Below are 12,861 nucleotides of genomic sequence, written 5' to 3' on the forward strand. Positions count from 1 at the left end.
AGACCTCGATCTTAGGCAAGTGACAAAAAGACTCGGGTAAGTTGTCATAAGCTTTGGACGTTTTTGTTTTGATATCATCTGTCAAGGTCTGAAGTTTTCCTGTCCCTTAATAAGGCATACCTACTATGGTAGGTCATTGGATCAATGGGAAATGAAGACACCCGTTGAGACAACAACATACAAAACAACAAGCGGAGTAGATGCCGAGCTTAGCCCTTCAGAAAGTTCGGAACGAATGACTCTTGAGCTGCGTCATAATCAATAACCGGATTTCGTGGGTTCGTTAAGTTATTGAGGAAATCAATACAACATGTTGTTGTTTTATCGAGGCAGATAAGGAAGTCTTGCTATCGGTACCTGAATAATATTTGCCTATAAATGTCAAAGGTTTGTAGCTGTCAACCTCGGCCGTGCTTCAGCCGTTGTCGGCTCCTCTTGATCGGAGATTCGGAACTGGGGGATGCGCTGGAAATGGAGTCTTGCCCCACCTGGAAATCAAGAAGTAGGTACCCGTACCGAGGCTAAATTTACTAGATTGTTTTTCTACCGTTGACCTGGTTGGCTGCCAGCTCCCCAATTGTTATGTTACTCCTACAAACCACATGTCACGGCCTTCTTGACTGAATTCGGCCCTGACGCGTGAGTCCCGAAATTGGCCTTTTGCCTGCGTTCCTGAGTTCCTGTACCTCTCTTGTTATTCCGACGATGCTCAATTGATGAACCATGAATCTGGGGTGATTCAATATTTGCCCTGTTTCTTCTTTTGTCTCCCGGTCTTCCATCGAGCTCCGTTTCCGTCACATACCGCTTGTCCTCTAACTATACGATCCGAACTTCAACTCTCCGCCACCTCCAAAGGACCATCACCGCATTTTATGTGTAGACGACTTTAAGCCTCAGCAGCTTCCGTGCTAGCGATTCTGATCCCATTGCTTTCAAACAACTGTCAGCATGTCTTTTAACAATCACGCCGCTTACAGTCCGACCGCGATGTCATCTTCAACTGGACCTTCTGGCCTGTCAAACAGCCTCCTATCGACATCTATATCCTCTCTAGCTTCTTCTACATCTTCACGGCATCCTTCCCAAATTTCGAAGACCTATCGACAGGCTTCTACTTTATTCCTCACGCGTCGTTTGCCTGAAGCTCTGACGACACTAGTCCCGTTGATTACTCCACCCGAACATGTTGACGACGGCGAACCTGCGCCAGTTGCTCGAGCATCAAGAACGACTCGCATTAAGGTCTGGAGCCTGTATCTTACTATCCTCAATGGTATTGTCGAGTTAGAACCCGAGGAGGGCAAGGATGCTTTCGGAAACCAAGAATGGAGAGCCTTGTGTACCAAAGTTCGCGAAGGAGAAATATGGGATGAGGTAGTCACGAATGGTTACCATGGAGTGGAGGGCGATGTTGACTCCGACGTAGTCATTAATCTGTAAGTCGTTTGGAATGCGCCGAATTGAGACATAGACTGACTCGAGCAGCGCGACAATATTGTTGGCACATGCCCGTGACCAGAAGCTTAACCAGCACAAACTCGAGGCTTATCTGGCCGCCTCCAACACACCAAATCTTGATGTCGCTGGGCGGCTCGCTGAATCAACGAGCTCGCCCATGTCGAACCGATATCGGTCTCCTGCGAAGGGGGCGAGTGGCGCCAACACGCCTAGAGATCTAAATGCTCGTGTCAAGATTCTGGAGTTATACACCCTCCATGTCCTCTTGCGCAACAACGAATGGGATTATGCTCGTGAATTTATCAGCGTCAGCTCAGTCCTAGATGAAGAGCGCCGCGAAGCCTTCCTGCAAGCATTGCAAAGCCTACACGATGAACAGCAAGAACAGGAAAGACTGGAGAATGAGGAGCGCCAGCGACAGGAGAATGAGCTGAAGAGAGAAATTGAGGAGGCGAAGAGACTGCGCGCCGAGAACGAAGAGAAGGAAAGAAGACGAATAGAAGAGGAGCGTCTGAAGCGCGAAGGGAGCGAGGTTGATTACGGGATTGACGATACAGCTAGCCATACCGGGTCAACTCGACCTCGAAAGGCCAGAGCTCCATCATCTTCGTCGTCGAAACAGTCAAGGCCTCGAGGGACGAATCAAGCAGGCCCCAAAGCCAATGGCAAAGCAGTCTCGCAGGCCCCAACTCTTACATCACGCGCTTCCATGGTTATCACACAACTGCGGACTATTATCGAAAATTTGGGCTCCTCACTAAACTCAAACCCGATGTTCTTATTCAAATTTCTGGCGTTTGTCATGGGCTTGATTCTCATGTTGAGTAACACCAACATTCGGGAGAGAGTGAAGAGAATGCTTGCGGTCTTTTGGTCTAAGGTCAAGGGCACAGCCGGAATGGGGGTGAAGGTCAGCTACATTTAATCAATTCTTTCCGTTGTATTACTTATCAGTATTTCATGTGTTACGAGGAGTCTCTGGGTAGAGCCTTTCTTTTCAGCCGTAGTGTATTTCTCTGGGGGCGAGTTCTGGCAAATTTGAATGAGGAACAAGCAAGTGAATTGTAATTACTAGGTAGCTGCCGCTCAATCCAAAAAACCGCGTTTTCATATTCCCTTCTACGCCTAAACACCTATGATGACAGATCTAAGTTGACCACGAATCAACCGAACAACATACTGCATGGCCAGCCCAGGCCACAACTCGGCTAGTATTGCGTTGTACGATTCGTTTTCTTTTGGTAGAATAACTGGGAAGAGTATTGTCAGCACCCTGCTGCTAAGCCAGACTACAATGGTCCAGGGACTACTCACATCTGTTCTCGAACTGCCGAGGTTTATAATCTTAGGACATCCGTCGCGATCCTTTTCGAGGCGAGTACATTCAAAACAGTAGAACGCGTCCGAGATGCCCTCACCACCGCACACAACGCATTTATTCTGGTAGTTGCCGAAGCTACATTCGTCACAAATGCGTACGAGCGTCGTGGGCCGAACGTAGGAGTCGCAAACTGGGCATTTACCATCGCACTTATCACAGAGACGACCGATGGCAATACCGGCCTGTTTGCGACACATAACAAGATCGCTGCGCGACAGTTAGTTAAGCTACTATCATAAAAAGACAGAATCAATGACTACTTACGGATGATGGCGAGACATGGCTATGACGAGGATGTCTGTGACAAGGCGGGGAAACAATATATGAAGTTTGGTTATGAGACGCGCCGTCAGAGTTAGTGATGTGTTGAGGAAAAAAGAAGGGCGCAAAATCCCGGCGTAATGTTGTAAAGTTCAAGATTGGAGATTTCTCAGCCTTGTGAAAGCGTTTCTGACAGCTTCGAGGGGCGACAGAGCTGCTAGCCAATCAAGACGGTGGGGCGCTCTAGATCTTGCCGCTTCCCACGACATCACAATCCCCACCTTTCTCAGCCTTGACAAGGGACATCACCAAGCTTCAGCCTACCTTTCTTTTCCACCTCATCTGGTACAGCTGAATAGGCTAGTTCTATGTCTAACTACTAATGCGCAAACAGCTAGGCTTCTGTAACGATGATCAAAGATGGAACCCAGAAATGAGTGCTTTCAAATCGAAATCCTTCTTCTCTGTACCTTACTAACTTCACTCTAGGCTCCGTCCCTTGGATGATACCAAAGCAGACCACGAGCAAGATAAAGATACAATGTCTGAGTATGCACCGAACAAGGACTCTATGAAAAGAAAGGCTTCAATAAACGCTGGCGAACTCTCCCCGAAACGAACGAAACATGACGAATATTTCCGCGAAGCACCAAGCGAACCACGGAGGAGAAACTCTTCTACAAACCGCCACAATTCATATGGAGACTCTCCAGACATCGACATAGATCGCCGTAAAAACGCGACACAAGAAGAGAAGAGACGCGGGAAGCGGTTATTCGGGGGTCTTCTCAGCACCCTGAGCCAGACAAGTGGCAGTGTGCAGCAGAAGCGCCGTTTGGAGATAGAACGCAGACAACAAGACCGGTTACAGAAACAGAACATTGAGGAAGATAGGCTGCGCGAGGAGAAACGACTGCGACTCACTGAGATCCGGAGAGGCGAACAACTGACGCTCGATGAGGAGGTTGTGAGTTGGCCGCTGGGTTGCCAATTGCTGCACTGTTGAGTTGACAAGATTGCATAGATGCATAGCAAGCATATCAAAATGCTTGCGATGGCTCCGTACCTACGCACAAAATCAAGGCCGCATATCGTAAGTTGACGCCAACATCTATCACTTCGAAATTGGTATTGACACATCTAGTACTATCTTCCTTGGAAGCTTACAGCAGAACAAGAAGACACAATAGATGATCAGATCCGGCAAACGAAGGTCACAATAGAGCGCGAAGTTGAAGGTTTGAACGCAAGAAAAGGGCAACAGGCGAAAGGAGGAAGACAGCCGCTAGAGACGACAGCGCCGTCAAGGGAGGACTTGGATCACGACTCCAAAGGCATAAATGGGCCCGACAAATCGCCACATGGTCAAGAGAAGCTGATTCAGGCGTCTAATCATGACCATCATCACGATGAGGCGGCAGATGTATTGGAGGAAGCTGACGAAGATATGGTGATTTACTGATTATTGTCACTGGTGTGGTTCATTTGGATGCAGTGCACGGGCTGCTGTCTTGGTTTGACTTGTTGACCTGGAGGAGGAAATCGTATAAGATTCCATTCTGCACAACTTACCTATGTTCGGATTCGCGAGAGATGTAGAGATCTCATGTTCATGAAGGAAGGCGCTTTCTGTTGGATCTTTATTATTAAGCCCGATTGTTTTACTATTAATACAATTTGATACCCCATGGAAGCTGTCTCGGGGATGTCTTCTCATTGTTTTGTTACCTCGTTGTCCACCTACCTTACCTACTTAGGTACTTGACCTCGGACTCGGACTCGGGCAGACCGCTTCAAGGCCTCCACCGTCAATCCACCATTGATTGACCTACACTATGTTATGTAACATGCCGAGGAGTCGAGGACGAACGTATGCTTCGTTGGTCTTAGCCGCGATTCGCAGTCCGATTATCCTAAATTAGGAAGTCCTCCCGTTCATGCCTCGGTTTACTCGGACTACACCCTAGTTACAGCACATTCAGAGCTGTCCAGGATCAAACTTGTGCTATATAGACTGACTTTGCGCCATGCAGTCTCAAGTTAACAGAAATTTTTGTACATTTGCGATCCCGGTCGTTACAGGTGACTGGTACTTTGTTTGCAAGAATTCAGCTGAACAAGGCACCTACGGATCATTTATAACAAGAAAGTAAGTACCGTATTCCAGCATGATGTAATTCAACACCAGTTGGCTTCCCCACACAGACAGGCAACTTAGTTTAAACCTAGAGTTTTACAACATCTCATCATTAACGATATTAACAGATCGCACAAAAAGAACACGGGACGGCAAGTTACTCAGTATGGCTCCTGATAAGCTTGTGCCAAACGACTCTCGGGTCAAGACCGAGACTGCCCAGATTCGGGGTAAAAACTACAAGTACATTGTTGGAGAGCCTGAGGGCACCCCACTGGAGACAATAGTTCTTATCCATGGCTTTCCAGATCTTGGATTTGGCTGGCGCTATCAGGTTCCCTACCTTATGTCCCTAGGATTCCGGGTCATTGTCCCCGACATGGTGGGATACGGTGGTACCGATGCTCCAGAGTCGCTTGAGGAGTACACATACAAGAGCCTTTCGGCTGACATTAACGAGTTGGCTCGGAGGTACGTCGGAGAGGATGGACAGATCATTCTTGGTGGACACGATTGGGGTGGTGCTATTGTGTGGAAGGCCGCCTGCCGGTATCCTCAATTGATTAAGAGTGTCTTCAGTGTCTGCACACCCTACATGCAGCCCAGAGAGACGTTTGTCCCCCTCGAAGCTATCATTCAGAGTGGCCATCTGCTCAACTTTAGCTACCAGCTACAGTTCAAGGGCCCCGAGGTTCAATCGCGTCTCCAAGGAGAGGAAAAGATCCGGCAGTTCTTGAATGCCCTCTATGGCGGCCGCACACCTAGTGGTGACCTTGGGTTCTCTGCCAAGGACGGCATCTACTTCGATAAGCTACCGGAACTCGGCCCTTCGCCACTTGTCAGTAAGGAAGAGTTGGACTACTATGCCAAAGAATATGCCTCGAAAGAACCACCTGAGCTGCGTGGCCCCCTAAACTATTACCGCATGCAGGAGCTCAACCACCGCGACGATGCAGAGGTGGCCAAGAAAGGTGGCCACAAGTTCGAGATGCCAGCTTTGTTTATCACTGCAACTGACGATTCCGCTCTCCCGCCGTCTATGTCTAAGGGAATGGACTCGGCCTTTGCCAACTTAACTCGAGAGGAAGTCAAAGCGTCTCACTGGGCGTTATGGCAGGCTTCTGAGGCTGTGAACCAGCATATCACGAAATGGCTTGATGAGGTGTTGGATGGTGCCTTGAAGGCAAAGGCCTCTCTGTGAGCAGAGATCAGATATTCAGCCTCTGTTTTATATGATCTCAATAGATTTTATGCACACGCACTGGGTGACTTTCTGAACAATGAGCATACGCCATATGGAAATGCATTTCCCAGTTTTCCTTGCTTATTTATATCCGTAACAATTGACGTCCAACTCGTGGTAACCTCATTGAAGGACGTGCTATGTATTTACAAAGGACTTTTAAGTCTGTCGCTTCGAATTTTAGAGACCTGGAGGCTTTTTGAGAGTCCAGAAGAATTGAGTTCAGATGCCCTTTGCAGCTTAGCTTCAAGATGCCATCAGTTGGGTTCGTCTCCACCTTGCCAAGCTATTGGAAGGTAAGCTCTCCGCATCACCCACATCGCCTATTTCTTTGCCTCCTCACGCCGTGGCCTCTTGCTAACTTCGCTTCGCCTCTTCCCCTCCTCAGCCACGACCTCTTAATCCCCTTGCCGAAGACTCGAAAATGGCATCTTTCTTGAAGAACGCCTTTGGAGGTGCAAAGGCCCCTGAGCCTGCGAGTCCAGATTCCGGTTAGTATCACCAAATACTCTGAGTATTTGACAATTGCGCAATATTGCGACGCGCAAAGAGTGGAATTGAATATCATGACTGACACGCGACATCCTCCTCTAGACTTCGCAGACTTCGCCGAAGCTCCCAATCCAGTTCCTGAGGCCGCTACCCAGGATGCGACAGCCGGAAGTGCTACTGCTGCTGCTGCTGCTGCTACGACCGTTCCATACACCAAGTGGTACAATGTCCACGAGCGTCACTCCCTGTCCGAGTTCAGGCTTGAGGGCATCATTCTCCTCATCTCGAGTTTTATCTTCCTCCTTCATATGATTGGCGCTCGTCGCAATCGTTCCAGGGCCAAGGCTTGGATCCGCGCCCACGCCCCCGTTCTCCAGAAGGAGTATGCTCTTGTTGGCTTCAGTGGTGTTCCCACCTTGGACAACGAAGATGTCAATCCCGATAGACTCATCAAGGAGAAATCCCTCTTTGAATTTGCAACATACGCTACTGGTCGACAGAACACAGCTTTCACCGACTTCAAGGTCACCCTGACCAAGAAGTTCAACCCAATTGTTAACGGCTTCGAGCATGTGGCAAGCTTTTTCGTCGAGACTGTTGATGCGCCTAAGGATGCCGTCGAGGTTCTGACCTACCCCTTTGATGGCAAGGAGAGTCTTACAGTCCCCTCTACTCCTGGTGCCTCTGAAATCCGCGCCAAGGATGCTAAGAGCACCTACGATGGTTTTGTTTGGGGTGTTGTGCACAAAGACGTCATGCGCCGCGTCCGCGACGACCGATATGATGTGTCTCTCACCTTCACCAAAGATAACCCTAAGCTTCCCGCTTGGCTCACTGTTATGAGCGAGAGCGCCGAGATCACTGATACTCTCCTTACTCCTGAACTCATTGCCGCTGTTCGAGCCGCTGGCGATCTGTTTGAGTACCTCATTATCTCCGATCAGCCTGTTGATAAGCCTGCTACCCTTGAGGAGACGACTCCCCGCAAGCGACTCTTCCTGAAGTACGCCCTCCCTTCCAATGACAATTACGACAATCTTCTACCTCTCTTCTCGCACTTTCTCCAGCTTCCCGATGTTCTTGTCAAGGTTGCCCATTTCCGTCCTGAGGTTTCCAAGAAAGTCCGCAGCATCCGTGAGCATGCCATCAGTGAGCTTAAGAAGACCGCTGAGAGCCAACGCCAAGAGGAACTCCTTCTTGAGAAGGAAAAGGCCCGGAAGGCTAAGCGCGATGCTGAGCTCAAGGGTCTTGATGCCAAGGCGCAAAAGCGATACCTCGAGAAGGAGAGAGAGAAGGAGATGCGCAGATCTCAGAAGCGACAGACACAGCGTGCCTAGAGCAGCCATTTCCTTGTACAAATCGGCTGGTTTAAGAGCCAACAGTGAAAAGATGCATGTTCATTGGGGGTTTCGTGTACGGGTAGGGAATTTGTAACAGTAGTTTATTTATCAGCCTAATCTATGATGGTGCTTGCCTTTTCGCCATAAAAATCTCCTTCTTTTTCTTTCTCTCTTTCTAGTCATTGGGCTTTGAGTGCTGTTGGATATAGAGGTAGGTTGTCGGGTTTGAACGATGTTTAATGGCATCGGTGTGAATAACTAGAGTATTCACTTTCGATATGTGAAAGAAAGTGTGCACTGGCTTTTCGCCAGGTTGATCTCCTTGATTCTGGCTTGTGCCAATACAGACTGCCATTCACCACCGTTGAGTTTGAGGTTCTTAGTCAAAGACTTCTCGTGGCAGTTGCTTGCAAGTACTCGAGGCAATTTGAGAAATCTAATGAGTTTTAGATTAAAACGAGTGGTATCGGTTAATCAAGAAAGAAAGAAAAAAATACGATTTGTGTTTCCTCTTACTTTCCAAACAGTGGCGTTCCAGCCCGCGTGTTTGCTATTGCAGTATCCGTTCTCTTGAAACCGACTTGGCAGGACAAAACCGAAGACAGCTGATGAGGTCACGGTGCCCGAAGAGTGAGGCAACGACCTTATGTTTCATAATGTAAAACAGAGCCAAGATTGCTATGGTAGTGCGAGCAAACACCGGAAGTTATGCTGTACCTCAAACCAGTAGTCCTGTGGTCATCCGGGCCCTCCGCAGACTATTGTTCCGTAGCAGAGCTCTGCTGACACTAGGTGCGTGGGTTGGGTAAGCCTGTTACTCTGATGGTATGCTTTCTCGGCATCTCAGCCGAACAGCCACAGCAATGGAACATGCCCGAACGACGTGGGATATATCCTTCTTCTCCTTCAAGAACATGGAGTAATCCACTTGAAAGAGGCATGCGTGGAGTTTCAAGGGCCCATCCACATGCCCCCATTAGCTGTGCCGGCCATACTGTCAGGACTAGGACCGAAACCGTATCCAAAGAGCGTAGAAAACTCGTCCATAACCTGGGGTACCGAGGGAAAATTGGTATCCATCCCCACAAAAGGGCTCGGAGCCTGCATCGTTGGCATACCAGGTCGAGCAGTCGTACCTGTGCTTCCTCTCCAAAATGAATTTGGATTTTGAGGTAGCGGCAAGGAAGTCTCGGGTGACTCTTCTTGCCTGAAGTCCTGAAGAGGCACGTCATTCTTCCAAAGTAATTCCCATTTCTTGAACCGCGAGTAGTCATTTTCTCGGCCGGAGGGATCAGCTGTGGCATCAAGTCGTGAGATAGCACGTTCAAAAACTTCGATCAGGGATGCTTCAGAACGGGCCGACTCTCCACCAGCTGACATCTCCTTGATCATAGCCATGCCAGTGCGCAGAGCGTCACGTAGCCTATCCGTCTTCTTTTGCAGGCACTGAGTGATGATGACCAGGAGAGCAGCACGACAGGAACTGAATTCCGTGTATGATGCCCGTGCAAGACCAATCGTGCTCTGAAGAAGATGGCATGTGTCGATTATGGTCAATGCAGCCTCCACACAGTCCGCAACCAGAATCGATCGAGGATTGGACTTATGAGGTGTGTTGGGTCTTTGGTTGTTTGAATCAGCGGGTGAACTCGACGTGCTTGCGTTACCACGCATGACTTCGCGAGGTAAGATGAAGGGTCGCCCAGCGTACATTCGCAGCAGGCAATACTCTAGCTTGAGATGCGTATCTGCACGTGTAATAGGGTTTTGAGGATTGACTTCTTCGTGAAACGCGGTTTCGGGTAGTGCGTCCCACCACCTTCGAAGCTCCTCCTTCATATCGATAACCCGTTGCAAACCTTCATTCATCTCATGTTTCTGTGCGGTTCGAAGAACAGAGCTGCCAATGGTGGTTAGCTTGTTGAACACACGGCTCAGAATAGTGCGAGTGCATACATCTCATGCGCAATCTTACCAAGCGCCTGATTCAGTCGTAACGTTGCAAGCATATGCGCAACATTGGTAGGGCTTGATGGCATGATATCCGGTCGATCAGTGGGCATCTCTGCGTCGACATCTTTACTTAGAATAGACAAAGGCCGCCCGTGGTAGATACCAACCCGTCTGCAGTGGTTAGTTTCCAGGAACTCAAATATACGGTCAATAAAGCATACTTTTCTGTCGTATAGGCTGTCCACCATACGCGGTTCCGGGTTTCACGAACGTAAGGATCAAGTCCCCCGGCAGGCCACTTCCTGTGCATGCCATTCTGGATCGCGAGCTTTACCGCGAGATTAAGATAAATGTACGATAACCCTGAGGCGTCAAGTGGCAGGGTATAGATGCCAATGAGAAGAATAGCCTGGACACTCTCCAGTGATGCGACAGTAATGACATCAGGAACGAGCTTGCAGGCTTGTTGATAGAACATAACGCCTATTGTATCCTCGGAGAAAGGGCTTGAATCGTTCGACTTGCCATGGGCATCTCTTCCTGAGATCGAATCGAGGTATGCGTACTGAGTTCCAATCGCAAAGATGATCCAAATCATGCAGAGCGTCCCCACTTCACGACGAGACAAAGCCCCGGGGTTTTGGTAGATTAGGTCGATCTGTTCAGCGAGCCATCCACGCTCAACGTAGAAGTAGTTGGTCTCGGCATGCTTATAGAAAGCCTGGACCAGGAACTCGGCGACATATCGAGGAGGCAGTGCAGAAAGTGATGCCTGGGTGTTATTCGCTGACTGGAGCTCCTCGGCTCGATAATACTCTTTGAAACTGAGGGGGCCTGGTGCGTCCTAGCAAAGGTCTAAGTTATTTGTTCTTACAAAACAAGGCTGGAGCAACATACATGGCGCTCCGGTACGCATTGTTCGATCCATTGTTTGATTCTCATTGAGAAATTCCAGTGAGAGAACTCGCCTGAGTAGTCTATGAGCGATATTGGTTAGTTACTTGTGAATGTTGAAAATCAGCAGTCGGCCTTACGAGTAGTGTTATTATCCAGTGGCTGGACAGTATAGTTCTCATCTTCTGCCCCCAAAAAGTCAGAGCCTGGAGAATCCATAATCAGAGCTTGTCGTTTGACTTGATTAGCGTCGAGATTTTTGTTGTCGATGGACTCGGCCATAGCCTTCAATGATTCTGTATCAAGAGAGACACTTCCAGCATAGTGGGTAATTATCTTCTCCATATAAGAAGCGCGCTGAAGGAGCTCAGCGTTGCCAGGGCCGGAGCGATTCCTAAACTCATATGTGTCAGCAAGCCTTGAAAACATTGAATGGCATGCGGTAATGCTATTGCGACTTGCCTCGATGCGCCATCACCTCCTTCGGCATCTCTGGCAGTCGGACCTAGGAACTCGCATTGGCGATGTAGGCGCGTACATCTTCGGCATGGTACACCACCGTCGCATTTCTCCTTCTGTCGTCGGCAGCCGTCGCAGCTAGAGAATACAATCAATCAGCATATGGAAACCAGAACAATCAATGAAGGTAAGATATAAGCGGGAGGCAAGTGATTCAGAGCTGGTCGCATCCGGAACCTGACGGGAAGGACAGGGCCCTAGAAACAGATGCTCGGGTTTGTCTGCGCCAGAGAACGACGCACAGTGGCGAAGTGAATCAAGGTTTAGTGGACGTACGCTCGGAGTGCTCGCTTGCGTTCTCTCTCGGCTTCGCGGCGCTGCCGGCTCTTCTGCACAGTCTGTTGTTGCTTGTCCATCTCCCGAGTCGGCGCGGGGCCGGTTTGCGGCGGCGGAGCGGATGGACTCCTGCTCCTGGGACCTCGAGCGGCGGGAAGTCCGTAGACCCCAGCAAAATGCTTGGGAGGCCGTAAGGTGCGGCGAAGCAATCGTGTTAAGGGACTTGCTGAGTTCGAGGAGTCGGTAATAATTGGGGGTAGGATTGATGGTTCAAATTGGCGGATTGAACTTGAAGTGGTTTTATGGCCCACGTACAGGTAGATCGAGGCTTGAGAAGCGACTTAGTGGCTCCATCCAGGACCCTGTTGGTGGATGCACAGGAATGGCAGCGACTAGGTTTTTGACAACAACAGCCAGTCTTCCAGGAGAACCTATTGCAGGCTACAGCGATGCGAGCGAGGATTTGTTTTGAGCTTCGGCAGTTTAGGTCGAGGTGTCTATCGTGTCTTTCGCTTGTTGCGATCCGAGAAACCACACGCCTGAGAGGTGCTTTGTAGTTGAACTTCTTAAAGCAACGCCATGCTAGGTAGTTAATCGCTGATCAAATAAGATGGAAGCTCAAGGTCAAGCAGAAGAGAGGAACTGAAGAGTTCAAGTAAGGTAAGACGCGGGGAGCTAGTTAGCGTCTATTTTAATGCAGTGGGCGGAACCGCAGAACGTAATTCGTTTGCCCACGCTTTTGAGTCCGAGATGATGGTAAGAGACAGAAGCAGAATAGGTCGAGTACCTAACTAGTAGGTAGGAAAGCTCACAATTCGACGTTTTGTTTGCGGCGCAATGTAACAAGGGCATCTGCCCAACACCTCAGTAGCATGCCCGACGGAATCCAGATGAAAGAAGAGGG

The 12,861-nt window shown here is 49.2% G+C and overlaps 4 protein-coding genes across 4 annotated transcripts; 3 read left to right on the forward strand and 1 right to left on the reverse strand.

Annotated features, from left to right (window-relative positions):
• Positions 1-951: 951 nt before the first annotated feature.
• On the forward strand, positions 952-4,565 carry FSUBG_9344 (peroxin 26; the record flags this gene model as incomplete). The annotated part of the gene is made up of 6 exons (XM_036687847.1): positions 952-1,439; positions 1,489-2,371; positions 2,707-3,059; positions 3,593-4,070; positions 4,128-4,196; positions 4,248-4,565. 6 exons carry the CDS (start codon positions 952-954, stop codon positions 4,563-4,565), a joined length of 2,589 nt encoding a protein of 862 aa, XP_036535142.1.
• An 841-nt stretch (positions 4,566-5,406) lies between these two features.
• Positions 5,407-6,441, forward strand: FSUBG_9345 (epoxide hydrolase; the record flags this gene model as incomplete). The annotated part of the gene is made up of 1 exon (XM_036687848.1): positions 5,407-6,441. The coding sequence occupies one exon, from the start codon at positions 5,407-5,409 to the stop codon at positions 6,439-6,441; it is 1,035 nt and encodes a 344-aa protein (XP_036535143.1).
• A 466-nt stretch (positions 6,442-6,907) lies between these two features.
• On the forward strand, positions 6,908-8,312 carry FSUBG_9346 (DUF1682 domain protein; the record flags this gene model as incomplete). Its single annotated transcript, XM_036687849.1, has 2 exons — positions 6,908-6,974; positions 7,078-8,312. The coding sequence occupies 2 exons, from the start codon at positions 6,908-6,910 to the stop codon at positions 8,310-8,312; spliced, it is 1,302 nt and encodes a 433-aa protein (XP_036535144.1).
• A 954-nt stretch (positions 8,313-9,266) lies between these two features.
• FSUBG_9347 (uncharacterized protein) lies at positions 9,267-12,311 on the reverse strand (the record flags this gene model as incomplete). Its single annotated transcript, XM_036687850.1, has 7 exons — positions 9,267-10,215; positions 10,272-10,439; positions 10,490-11,112; positions 11,166-11,245; positions 11,303-11,556; positions 11,958-12,136; positions 12,273-12,311. The coding sequence occupies 7 exons, from the start codon at positions 12,309-12,311 to the stop codon at positions 9,267-9,269; spliced, it is 2,292 nt and encodes a 763-aa protein (XP_036535145.1).
• Between the last annotated feature and the right edge of the window lie 550 nt (positions 12,312-12,861).

The sequence above is a fragment of the Fusarium subglutinans genome (assembly GCF_013396075.1).
Source record: "Fusarium subglutinans strain NRRL 66333 chromosome Unknown NRRL66333_c0000143, whole genome shotgun sequence".
In the NCBI taxonomy this organism is placed as follows: Eukaryota; Fungi; Ascomycota; class Sordariomycetes; order Hypocreales; family Nectriaceae; genus Fusarium; species Fusarium subglutinans.